General features: G+C 40.2%; 1 protein-coding gene across 1 annotated transcript; it reads left to right on the forward strand.

Moving 5' to 3' along the window:
• Positions 1 to 5,735: 5,735 nt before the first annotated feature.
• CHAC2 (ChaC, cation transport regulator homolog 2 (E. coli)) lies at positions 5,736 to 9,358 on the forward strand (the record flags this gene model as incomplete). Its single annotated transcript, XM_009865796.1, has 2 exons — positions 5,736 to 5,771; positions 8,975 to 9,358. Coding segments are annotated over 2 exons (420 nt in total), but the record flags the coding sequence as incomplete, so codon positions are not given.
• Between the last annotated feature and the right edge of the window lie 4,471 nt (positions 9,359 to 13,829).

Genomic DNA, 13,829 nt, shown 5'->3' on the forward strand with positions numbered 1-13,829 from the left:
GGCGGCTTCTTTTTTAAGCTTAAAAGTACGTCTTGAGGGCAACCGAGGCTTCCCCAGGGCAGTTCGGGCAGTCTGCTTTGGCAAAGCGCTGGGGTTAAGTATTTCCACTTGGGCTTGTAACCTCGGTCACTGTGGAAAAAATTTCCCCAAGTTCAACCGTTCTTTTTCTTCTGTACTAAGAAAACCCCGACAAACAACATGACGAACTTCAGAGAGAAGAACTGCAACAGAAGTAACCGTCGTTTTAATACCTCAAAAATATCCGAATTTGCTATAGACATTTATAGACATATAGTCATTATAGGCATTAATCTAAATAACGAAGGGAAAATACCTCAGTGGCGGTGTCAGGCTTTGAAGAGAAAGGCTGGTTAACAAGTAAAGCCCAGAAGCCTTCACCCGAGTAGCTACCTCACTCTGTTTCAGCTTTTTTACTAACAAAAACTCACAGAGGAGGAAATACTGTTTCAGGAAAAAAAAAAAAAAAGCCACCAAGAAGAAGAAAGTGAAATTGCAGAAGTAAGCATTCCCATCTCCATATGTATTTTTAAGCCACAGGAGTGAGAATAATAAGAGTCTTAGTCTGGTGTGAAAACCTGTACCACCCTCCCCACAGAAGGGCTGTCACCCTTATATAATCCTAAATGGCTCAACAGATGTTAACAGAAGCGCCCAGCAAGTTAGATGAGTGACTTGGATGTGGCAGGACTGTTATTTACGGCTGCAGATACTGCTCACAATTTACTCATCAGAAATGCAAACTGATCAAATCATCAAATGCAAACTGATACTTGTACTCGCAGCTCTCTAACAATTTGCCTACTTTGAATGCTGGTTTGGTATTATGACAGAATTTTTTTTCTGATGCTCCCTAATGCAGTTGTCTATAGCCTGCACCCTGGTACCTCAGCTCTAAAACTGGAATACAGCTTTAAAAGAGCTCCTCCAGAAAAAGCCATAAGGATCTTTTTTATAAAGTAAAACATGGCAGGCTGCATGTAGCACAGAAGAAATTTTCATCTAAACAGCACTAGTGAGAACCTCAAACACTAGAAAATAACTTGCACAGTACTTAGAAGATGATACAAAAACCCCTTGCATTTGGTTTCCTGCGAGGCAGATCACCACATTTCAATACTAGCACAACTTGGCTTCAAGTTGTGGGGGTTTTTTAAATAAGTCTATTGCAAAGAAGCAAATTCCGTGCAAGTGGCTGCGGGTTCGGCAGGCGTGCCTTTCAGGTTGGAGCAGTGCTGTGCACATGCAGCTGTCCTGGTTCTGAACTCGAGCCCCAAAGCTCTGCCACGCTGCTCTTCAGACCTAATGGAAAGCCCGGCTTTGTCACCCGGCTCGCAGTGTCACATGCAGGATTCTCATCTCCAAACCTGCCCACGCTCACCCGCAGTCTCACCTGGCTCCATAAGCTCTGCTGACTGCTCAGCTATCAGTGGCTTTCTCAGTGGCAACGTCAATTTTTCAGCTACCAGTCATCCCTTTTCTAAGATGCTGTCTGGATGAGCATTGAGAAATTTCTGTTCTGCTCTTGAATTTGGATGAATTGAAAAGCATGTGCAGATGTTGTTAGGGCATAAAAGAGCGTGATCCCATCACCCTCCCCTACTTAGGAAACCACACTTTTAAAGAGAAAAAGAAAGCATTACTCTTGGGGCTTCAGAAAGGAATAAAAACCTGCCAGTTTTTCTTCCTTTTTGCAAGTATCCTTGGTGACCTCATTGTATTATCTCCTGACTGCTTAGCTCAAATTCAGGAGAATATTCAGAGTGACTGTTTTTGTGCATATAGTGAAAATCTTGCAAAATGGCCATGCCAGGTTACTACCCCCTCAGAAGTATGTGGTTCCGAGAAGACTAGATGTTTGTATTCCTGCCACAGTCAAGATCATACCCAGAGCCATCATCTGCAGGCATATAGAGTCTTAAAACAACAACAAAAAGCCTCACACAAGCCCAAGCTTTGTTCTGTTTCTATTTAGATGCTTGTTTGGACAGACTGAGGGCACAGGTCATTAGTTATATACACTGGTTAATGCATTTTATTTTATATTTTATATAAAACACTTAGCATTAACAAAATAACACTTTTTTTCTCAGCATCTTCAAGCTAATGCCTTTCTGTATTCCTGCAGTCCATGAGTTAACTCCTGCTTCCAAGGCAAAAAGGCTCCCTCAGCGTGTGCTGAGAACACACACATCTGGGGCCCCCCATTTCACCAGGCCGAACACTCTCTGCGATAAAACTCTTTAAAATCCTTGACATCAGGGATGAATCATGCCTCTTGTGGACGAGCTACAAGTGGAACTGGTCCTTCAGTACTAACACATTTTAACGAACGGCGATAAAATAGGAGCCAACAAGTTAGAAAAACCTCTCCTGAAAACACTCATTGCTCCAACATTCCACAGGCAGCGCAACAAAACATACAGAGCACTTTGACAATGGCTGCAAGCTTTTAGTACAAAACTCAGTTGACCTTGTAATTGTACTTTGAACTGCTCAACTCATACTGTAATAAGATGGTTAACTAGTTATACGGTGACTAATCATGGGGCTATATTGCATAGTTTAAAGGATGTTACATTGGAAGAAGTTTTGTTAGATTAAGAATGAAAAAAAAAAAGCAATAAACATTTCGTGAAAAATACAGGGTAACTTATACATTAGCTATATTTAAAAATAAGATTTTGAATAGTACATGAGAGCAGCTTGAATTTTACCAGGCAGTAACAGTGTTCCCTGGAAGAAGTGCTGTTAGCTTAGAAAGACCTCAGCAAGTAGTAAAAATCATCATAGAATAGAATCATCATAGAATGTGTTGGGCTGGAAGGAACCTTTAAAGGTCACCTAGCACAACCCCCCCGCAGGGAGCAGGGACATCTTGAACTAGATCAGGTTGCTCAGAGCCCCATCAAGCCTGACCCTGAATGCCTCCAGGGATGGGGCCTCCACCACCTCTCTGGGCAACTTGTTCCAGTGTTTCACCATATTCATAGTAAAGAGCTTTTTTCTAACATCTAATCTAAATCTGCCCTGCTCTAGTTTAAAACCATTGCCCCTTGTCCTGTCACTACACAGCCTTGTGAACAGTCTCTCCCCAGCTTTTCTGTAGCCCCGCCAGGTACTGTCTTCATAAATGGCAAATTCAAATTTCTTAGTACAGGCTTCAAAAAAAAGGCATCAGAAATGCAAACCTGTGTGATTCATTTAAACCTCAAACATTGAGGTCTGAGGGTTGAGTTTTGCAGGGGCTGAAGCCATTATTATCACATTGTGGTTTGAACCAAACTAACAGCTTGCTGCTGCCGAAACAGGGCCGTTTGGCTTCCTTGTCTTACAATCCCTCCCGGCTTCAGAGCGCTTGCTTTAGCCGCTCTCTTTGATGTGGTGCTGACATGCACTTGGGCAATCTCGGTTCTGGCTCTGCCAGAGACCGTCTTTGTTCCTAGCCCTCCGTGTGCTTAGGCAAAAACATGGGGAAACTTGATGACACGATTCATCTAGCTCCAGCTGTCCGCTGCCACTGTCCAAACAGCATCCAAACAGAAAACTCGGAGTTTCCGCATGCATAGAATTACTGGGTCAGCTTAAGGTTAAATTGTTCTAAGATAATGAAGGGCTTTTAGTTTCCCAATACTCCCTGGGCATGACAAAAAATGGTTTGGGTTTGTATTAAAATAGCTGGTCATTTACAGAAGTGTTAGTTTCTTTACTTAGCTAGCAGAGGCAATGCCCATGGTTCCTTGACAGTGTTTGTTTTAGGAAGTTCCATGCAAGACAAGAACTCTGCAAAGCATTACAGAAATATCCTGTCCTTCCCTTGACAAACAGATCATTCTTTCATCACACAACCAATCTAGAGTACTCTTCAGCACTTTCATTTAGCGTCTAGGCTTCAGATACATCCTAGGAGTATCAGAAAGCAAGGCTCAACCAGAAAAAAAAAAAAAGAGAGAACAAAAATAATAAACTCCATAGTTAAATTCTGGAACTCACTGTGATGAGATTTGGCAGAGACTAGTAAAAGGACTAAAACTATCTGGACAAACTGGTAGAAAAGAGACATATTGGTAACTAGGACAGAAAGACCCAAGCGTAGGTTTTAGTGCTCTGTCAGAAATTATATCATGGAATGGAGCAGCATTATTTGTGTGTGTGTAGCCATACACACATATGTACATTCCAGACTTTTCTTGTATAGGTGCCTCTGTGTGTGTGTTACTTTAATAGTACCAGGTCCTTATGAAGGGAGTTTAAAAGAAGAAAAAAAAGCATGCTGAACTGACCGACTGTTGGTCTTTATCTTAGCGTGGCAGTTTTGACAGTGTGTATGCGCAGTTTGTTAAACCTAAAATACAAAGGAAAACATTTGATCACCAGAAGTTTCCCCTCTATAAAGGGAGAGAAAACTTTGCCTGAGTTAATAAAAATACTCTGTGCAATAATAGTGAAGATACAGTCTGTAGAAAAACAAAGATAGATTTAGCCGAACTCAAGATGAACCCTTCAGTACTATTACTAGCAGAATGTGTTGCCTAGCTGCCTTTGAGACTATAAACTCAATGCCAGCAAAACAGCCCCCGTCACCAATTGAGACTAATTTTAAGTAAACTGGATGAAGAGATGCATTTCTTCTGTCATCTTTTCCCCAAAGCAACACCTAAGTTACCTTGATTAATTATGGTTACAGACCTGTTACCTCCAAGTAGTGACATCACAATCAGTTACCATACATTCGTTTTTTTATCAAACAGATCAAGAATAGATGGCTGATGAAGGGAGACAGCTAGCATAAAAATGAAAACACACAGTACCTCAGAGCTTATAAATAAACAGCCTTTAAGGTTATAAAAGATCTGACACTGAATAAGTAATATCTACACTTCATAGTGTCTATGAAGTGCTCTGCAAAAGCTAAATTTTACTTTTGGCTTGGCACCAAAAGAACCTGTGGCTTGCCAAGGACTCGGTGTAGAGGAAAACTCTACACTGCTACTGTGGGAGAGAAAGAGACACAGAATTACTGAACAGAAGAGCATAGACATCACAACTAGTAGCCATGAGTCATAAAAAGATGTAGTATCCCAAGACTGATAGTTAGCTGAGACTGACCGAAAGACATGCATCGGCCTACATCAAGTTCAGATTATCTTTGCCGCTCCTAGGAGAATGAATTTCTACCCTCCATCAGAATTGAAGGAATGCCAGTATGCCTTCCCTTACCTGTAACCAAAGACACCTGTACCCTAATTTAATGCCAAAGTTAGCAATTTTAAACTACAGATGTAGCTCTCCATAGGGCTTTATGTTTTAAAATTTTATTCTCTGTGTTGTGCAACAAATTTCAACAGATTTCAGTACTTACAAATGGGCTTCCTGCAATAAGTAACTCACTGGGAAAAAAAAAGCCATTACCAAGGTATCCTGCCTATGCCCAGTAAGGGAGAATGAGCTGGGAGGGGCAAAATAGCCTTTTGCACAATAAACTTATTTTTTCAATGTGGTTTGTCTAATACAGATCAAAAGCTATTCTAAGAAAATATTTATAATGGACCTCAAAGAAATAGACCTTATTGAGACTGTCCTGGATTAGTTCTCCGACCCTTTCATTACTTTTCATTGGTTTGGGGTGGTTTTTTGCTTTTGTTTTGCTTATGATTTAGGGTAAAAGCCTGTAACTGAAATTTTTTTTTCGTCCTTTTTTTTTTTTTTCCTTTTAGCCTGGAAGAGTTGTGACTCTGGTTGAAGACCCTGAGGTATAGTACCCCTCTTCTGTCTCTGTAATGTACAGAATGTCCTGTTGCATTCCCAGCCTGTGCAGTGAGTCTCTATTACCATTTTTTTGCTTCTCTATAAGCAAATCATTGAGTTCTCTTTAGTGCAGTTAAAAGTTTTCTCAACATTTCTTGGAGTTACACCAATGATTTTGATTTTTTCAAATAAATCAATCAGTCTAAACTAATAAACTGGAAGCTTGGGTCTCTTATTACCAAAAGTATATTTTGAAGTATTTTCTGGAAGAGTCTGCTTGTAAGACGGAGAATTTAACTTTTAGCATACATACAGGGCTGACGATACACCAACAGTAGACCCCAGATGTTGTCAGAAATGTAATCTTGCTCTCCCCCAAGTAAAAACTGAAACCAACCAAGATCACATTGCAGTGACAAAAAAGGAGACACCCTCACTTTATTTTTTTTGCTACACAGATCAAATGCTTAAGGAATTAAATGCCACAACTGTGCTTTTGGTTTCTACATAATACTGTGAAATTACCTCCTGTTTAGAGCTGCCACAAGTCTACAATTCTTGCTTATCTTTTGACCTTTTCCCTAAGGCTCACACAGTGCAGTGGAATTGTTTGCAAGAGGTGTGCCCAGGCTGGGGAGGGAGGGGAGATGAAACAAGGCCTAGGCTTACACTCACGTAAGCTGTAGGAAAAATCGAGATTTTTCTGCTTATAGAAGTACTTGGACTAACATCTGACCCATCTCTAATCCTGCTTAAGAGTGAAGAAGCTATCTTACAACTGCCCACAACACTCCAGGCCCCCCACACCCAGCAGCACGCTCTGTTCTGGCACTTTGCTGGGGACAGCTGCGATGGCCATGTCCATCCAGCTCCACAGGGCTCTGGGAGAGGGAATCCTCGCGGGTACCCGAGCCTACAGAGGCGGGAGGGGAGGGAGAATGGCAGGGAAGCAGAGGGAGAGCAAAGCCATGCAACACAAGGCCATAAAACAGAGAGGATGGGAACTTTGGTAGTAGTTTTATTTACAGTTGCTTCTCTATGCAATCAGGACATTCCTGTCTTACCAGTCTGTTTCCCTGAAATAGCAGCCACAACGAGAGGCGAGTTCTGCAATAATCAAAAACTTCAACTGGTTTTTGCAGTTAGCAAAACCAGCAAAATGCAGCACACTGCCTCTCATTGTGATTTTCTGTACCTTTCTAGTAAGGGTTTTTTCACATTACTGTACTGCTGGGTACCATTCTGTCACACAGATGCCTATAGTGACAAAGAAGGCTTATGTTTGTTGTCACTCAGTTTGTATTGTTCAGCAAACTTACTCGTTACCATAGAAACTTCTTTACCTTAGCAAACCAGTTTCATTTGGTTGGGTTCTCCTTTTCTCGAGATTCTGGTGTGGCCAGATAATCATCCTTTACACAGAAATATCAAATGAAATGTCATTTGCTTTCATTTCAGTTACTCATTCTGTAGTTTAAAAAGGTAACCTTATGTTTAAGGTATCTTAACAGACTTCAGCAATTATTCCCCTGCACAGACACACCAAATACCGCGGTGACAACGGCAGTGGTACCTTCACTGGCCGCACCAGCTCTCAGTTCTGTGCCTGCCTGTGTGTCCTTCACTAGTCATACACATAGTGCAGCTTGGAAACATCTAATTTAGGGAGTTAGTTTTACTTGTTCCATCTGAATTTCTTTGCCTGTTAAGAGGAAATCACATATAACCATCATCATCATCACACTCCTTGACAGATTTCTGGATTGTAGTTTTCCATCTGATACAGGAATCCTCTATACTGAAAACCAGATTGACTCGCAGAAACACTTAAAGTATCTGCTTCAAGTCCCTATCTCCACCACACCCATAAATACATTTTCCTGTCCACACTAAAGTAAGTCTGAATGGCAGATTTAACTCAAGAGAGTAACTTTTAAAAACAGCCTCTTTCTGTGAAAGTTAGCAAGTTTCCTCCAGACAGTTGGGGTGAACCCACGTCCCAGATGCCTGAGGGAAAGCAAGGAACCCGGTTTGGTAATCTTTAGTGTTTTTCCTGGCCACACCACATCAAATACTGTAACCTTCTACAGAGGATGCAATGGATAATGACTCCTGATTTTTTTTTAATAAAATGCCTTTGACTAGCGTGTGGTTTGACTGCAAAATTCAATGCTCATGAGTTACTGCATCATCTGATACCATAATTAAATACTAAGATCCAGTTTTGGCGGGGGGGGGGATCAACCAAAACACAGTGTGAATTGCTTTGTCATCACTGCTGAAGCACCGATACATATACCAACTTAACTGCAGGAAGAATCCATGTTTGATGTTGCCAGTAAACAAAACATACTAATATTTAGTTTAAAACAGCACTTGTAAGAAACACTTTGTAGCCTTTAGTGGATAGCAGGCCATCATTATTTTTCTGTGCTCTTCAAAACAAAAAAACCCATGCCAGTCTATAATCTCACAGACTTTGTTTCTATAAAGTTTGGTAGGAGAGTATAACTAATTCACACCACAGTTAAATAGTTTCCCAGAGACATCATCTGTTGAAGAGGATGAAGACATATTCAGATTCTAAAAGACAGTAATGAAATTTATCCTAATTGTTTGCTGAGGTGCTGGATACACCACATCTGATTGTGCAAAATGAAGGTTCATCTTTCAGCTTCTTGTTCTCTTGACACAGTTTTTTTAGTGCAGTTACCACACCCATCCCTCCAACTACGTGTAACACATGTATGTGATGCTCAGGTCCTTAGAAATTACACTGCAACTAAACAGAGAAAGGCCTTGATCAAAATTACTTTGAATTTGGCATTATTTAAAAACTTAATTTCCAAATACAAATTTTGTGAGGTCAGGAAGATGCTTTGTGTCTTTTTTGCTAGCTCATGCCAAGACTATCAGCCACTTCGAACTTAACTGCAGCAAAACTTACTGTTTTATAAGAAAGGCCTCAGCATTAGCAAGAAAGTGGATGATCAATCTGCATAAATACCATTTTGACTGAAGATTTCCTAAATAGAGCAACCCTTTTAATTTGGCACTCCTACAAGCAGTGTGAGAAATATCTATTAAAAGACTGAAAATTAAAGAGGGTTTTTTTTTTCAAGAGAGTTTTGCCTAAATGCGATAGAAATTCATTAATTTCTGAGTTTCTTTATAAACACTGCTTGGATTTTCTTATATCCTTCCACAGGGCTGCGTAGGGGGTGTTGCTTACAGACTGCCAGCTGGACAAGAAGGTGAAGTAAAGGCATACCTGGACTTCAGAGAAAAAGGAGGCTACAGGACCACAACTGTCATTTTCTACCCAAAAGACTCGGCAGTAGAACCTTTTGATGTGTTGTTATACATTGGAACCTGTGACAATCCCAACTACCTTGGTCCAGCACCTTTAGAAGAAATTGCTGAACAGATTTTTAATGCAGTTGGTCCCAGTGGCAGAAACACCGAATACCTGTTTGAACTTGCTAATTCTATCAGAAATCTCGTACCAGAAGATGTAGATGAGCATCTCTTCTCCTTAGAGAAACTAGTAAAGGAACTCTTGGAAAAGCATCAAAACCTAAATTGTCTATAAGATAACTCACTTTCAATGATCTTGCTTCATCTTCAGAGGAATGGTTTAGTTGCACAATGGGTATATGACTCGGAGGCATATTTCGCTGTACTCTGCTATTTTATTTAATATTGCATTCAACATAGAAGTTGGTCATTAAAACATACCATCAGAAATACCATTCTTTCAGAAGTCTATAGAAAGAGGAGCAGGGGAAGTGTTTTAGGTTTGAATTTGATATATCGACTTTTTATCCAAAGACTATTCTCAAGAGAACCACTTAAGCTTTTAGTTTGTCCTTAAACGCAGAGGTTAAGCATTTCATTGTCAAGGAAATCATTCTTTCCCTTGGCTCATCATGTCAGGCCCTTGAAAACCAAAGCACAGAGTACTTTGACACAAACAAGTCATAGCGCATCAGTGCCTCCTTTTGTTTTTTAAGATTAATATAAAGAATAAAGCCAAAACGTTAAACTTAAGAGCATGACTTGAAATCACGATGCAGCAAGAATGTTCAGAAACGCTTATCTGTGTTATTTGTTGTAACCTCATCTCTTAAAAAATTTACCTATCTCTGAGGATAGATTTTTTAAGCCAGTAATTTTCAACCACTGTGTCAGGGATTCGCAGACAAAAGATAATTAAGAAAGGAGCCCTCTCTTCAGTAACCTGATATGTGTTCTACCCACATCCAAACTAAGAGGGTCAGAAAGCCACTGGTTTGGGCTAGTCGGTGTGTTTTAAGCAAAACATAAATTTCCGTCCCAAGAAGAACTCATCTTGCTTCTCAAACATTTACGTTATTTTTGTTAACTTCTAACAAAGTGTATTCTTCTACGTTAACATAGGAAAGGCTCCATTTCAAATACCATATAATGTCATGTTTTCTCATACAGAGAATGTGTAAGTGTTCAGTAGTAGTTCGGATTTTTTGCGTAATTTTGCATAATTGCAAATCCCATACTTTTCTCCTTTCTCTACATTTCCCTTTTCTTTTCTCTACATTTTCCTGTTTTATAATTGCTTTAAAATGTCAGAGTTATCAAAGTATCAAGCTACTATTACTTTACTCAGCCACCTACAAAAGCCAACAAGAACACAAATAAATGTTAATAGGAAACATTTGAGAAAGGCAGCTAGGTGAGTAGAAAATAGGATAATAAAATTCAAGATAATTAGACCACTTAAAATATTTAACCAAGAAAGCTGTATTTTTTAACATACCAGATTATAATTTTAGTGTGCCTCTGGCATCTTCTCAAGCGTTGATTCACTGAGTGGAAAAAAAAAGAGTTTTAAGAAGCTACTGTTTACTATTAATAGTTGGATGCCACTATTTTCAGAGTACATGATGGGTTATCACTTGATGGACTACTCTAAACTACAGAAGCAAATCCTCTGAACATATTAGCAAAATAATCACATGTATTGAGGTCCCGTTTCCCCATTAGTACACGAGTTAACTGCAGACTGATGGAATGTCCTTCAGAGGTTTAGATTCTCCTCTAAACCACTGTGCTGGTTTAAGATTGACATAAATGAGCAGAAAAGCAACCCCAAAACTAATTCAGCTGAACAGCGTTGAGAGGAGCATGGTCAGAACTTCAGGTGTCTGTACCTAATCACAGTCTTTAAGTGCCCAGAGCTGGAGCTGAGAGACTTGAGCCACCAAAGGTGAACAGGGATAACCAGCACCCAAATCAACATTAATGCACGTGCAGGCATTTATTCACCTTGACTTAAAGAGTAACTCTTAAGTGTTACTGGATACTTAACTGTTACAAAAAATGTTATGCATCATTTATCGCAAGAATTTTTAAGTGTTGAATAGTACCCTCAAAATAACCCAACCAACAACAGCACTTCCTTTCTGATGCTCACTTCAGATTTAAGCAAGCTGTAGGAAAATTTAACAATCGCATGTCCGCTCTATATATATTTTTAAAAACTCTTTACTCAAAGACTTATCCTTGTTTCTTAAAGCAGGGCAGAGAATGCTTACACTCACTAATGATCCAGAAACATCACTCATGATTTCCTCTTTAAAACTGTCATTATTTAAGCACTGGTTTGGGGCATTGTGATTATGTATGGCTCTGCATTTTGTATCTTTAAATATATTCAGGACATTGTTGGTTCATTTATTTTCCAGGTTCATAAACCTTCCAATAATATCTGTAGTGACACATTCCAGTTTCTGCATACATCTTCCGTACAATAAAAATGTGTTGCATTTACTAATGGTGTCGGAGAATGAAATTTCTAGAAGTGTTACATTTATTTAAAGCGTATCCGTATTAGGACAGGCATCAATGTGTGTCTTAATTGCATCATTATAAAATCCTGTTAGATCTAATTATGAAAAACAATATACAAGAGCTAGCTACTATTATATTAAACAATATACAAGAGCTAGCTACTATTAAACAATATATAAGAGCTAGCTACTATTAATATGCAAGAGCCAGCTACTATTAAACAATATACAAGAGCTAGCTAACTTAAACTGTTACCAACATCAAGAATTAATTAAAAACGCCAGAAATAGGGAATTAAGTAAAAGCATTGGAAATATGCATTTGTTCTTGCTCTATGATATTTGAGCCACAACTCTTCCTACAGCTTCAATCACCAACAAAAGCCAGGATGCTTTCAGATCTTTTACTCAAAAAATTAACATACACTCTTTCTGTGTCATGTATGTGTTTCGTTTTTTTCCTACTAGTTAGGACTAAACCCAAATTTGTGACAAATAATAGAGATTTCAGATACGGTTTTGTTATACAACTACACACATGAAGCCACCTCTAAACTTGTTTCTGAAGCGTTTGAGAAAATAGTAATCATATCCGCATTGTCGGGATTAACTCCCCAAGGCCAACAGACTCAAATCATCAAGCAGTCGGGGTTGACTTCTGTCCTTCCATGTATGAAGGAAGCAGTAAACGGTAGCACGCAGCAGTGGTCTGCACAGTAAAATTTCTAAGGCCATTTGTAGGAAAAGGAACTTGCCTAGCAGTTGGCAAAGATACACCCTTCCTATGTTGCTGGAAGGGATGACCTTCAAGCAGCACATAAGCTGATAAATCTGTAAATTATGTTGGAATCTCCTAAATAAAAGTCCTCTATTGATTCCATTTTGGACTTCAGTAGGAATGATTTTAACTTGTTTAGCAGTCTTACTGCCAAAGTTCCTTGTGAATCGGTATTGAGGGGTTTGGGAGTCCAGGAAGGCTGGACACTCTTTAAGTAAGAGGTCTTAAAGATGCAGGAGCAGGTCATCCCTGTTAGCCGTAAATCCAGCTGGAGGCACAGATGACCTGCCTGGCTTAACAGGGAGCTTTGGCCTGCACTCAGGGGACAAAAAAGGATTTATGGCCTTTGGAAAAAAGGGCAGGCAACTCACAATGACTACAAAAACATTGTAGGCTATGTAGGAAAAAAATCAGAAGCTCCAAAGCCCAGCTTGAAGTTCATCGTGCCTCTGTGGTTAAGGATAATAAGAAAAGGTTCTATAAATGTATTAATAACAAAAGAAAGGTCAAGGAGAGCCTCCATCCCCTGTTAGATGCAGGCGGACAACTAGCGTCACCAGATGAGGAAAAGGCTGAAGTGCTTAATGACTTCTTTGCCTCAGTCTTTATTAACAGGGACAGTTATACAGAGGGAATCCAACTCTCTAAGCTAGAAGACTGGGAGCAGGAAGACCCCCGGCAATCCAGCAGGAAATGGTCACTGACCTGCTGCAACATTTAGATGTACACAAGTCTATGGGGCCAGATGGTTTGCACCCAAGAGTGCTTCAAGAGCTGGCAGCAGTGATCACTAAGCCACTCTCTGTCATGTACCAGCAGTCCTGGCTGACTGGAGAGGTCCCATCAGATTGGAAGTCAGCTGATGTTACCCCGATGTATAAGAAGAGATGGAAGGACAATCCAGGAAATTACAGACCTGTCAGTTTAACTTTGGTCCTGGGAAAGCTGATGGAGCAGGTCATCCTGAGCTGGATGCAGGACAACCAGGTGATCAGGCCCAGTCAGCACAGGTTCATGAAGGGCAGATCCTGTTTGACTAATCTAATCTCCTTCTATGACAGGGTGACCTGCGTACGGGATGAGGGAAATGCTGTGGGTATTGTCTCTCCTGATTTTAGCAAGGCATTTGACAGTTTTCCACAGCATTCTCCTAGAAAAGCTGGCTGCCCATGGTCTGGACGGGCATATTCTTGCCTGGATTAGGAACTGGTTGGATGGCCGGGTCCAAAGAGTTGTGGTTAATGGAGTTAAATCCAGCTGGTGGCTGGTCACAAGTGGTGTCCCCCAGGGCTCAGTGCTGGGACCACTCCTGTTTAACATCTTTATCGATGACTTGGATGAAGGGATGGAGTGTACCCTTAGTAAGTTTGTAGATGACACAAAACTGGAAGGAAGCGTTGATCTGCTGGAAGGTAGAGAAGCTCTACAGAGAGATTTGGACAGGCTGGATCGCTGGG

This window comes from Apaloderma vittatum, unplaced genomic scaffold (assembly GCF_000703405.1).
Source record: "Apaloderma vittatum isolate BGI_N311 unplaced genomic scaffold, ASM70340v1 scaffold12503, whole genome shotgun sequence".
In the NCBI taxonomy this organism is placed as follows: Eukaryota; Metazoa; Chordata; class Aves; order Trogoniformes; family Trogonidae; genus Apaloderma; species Apaloderma vittatum.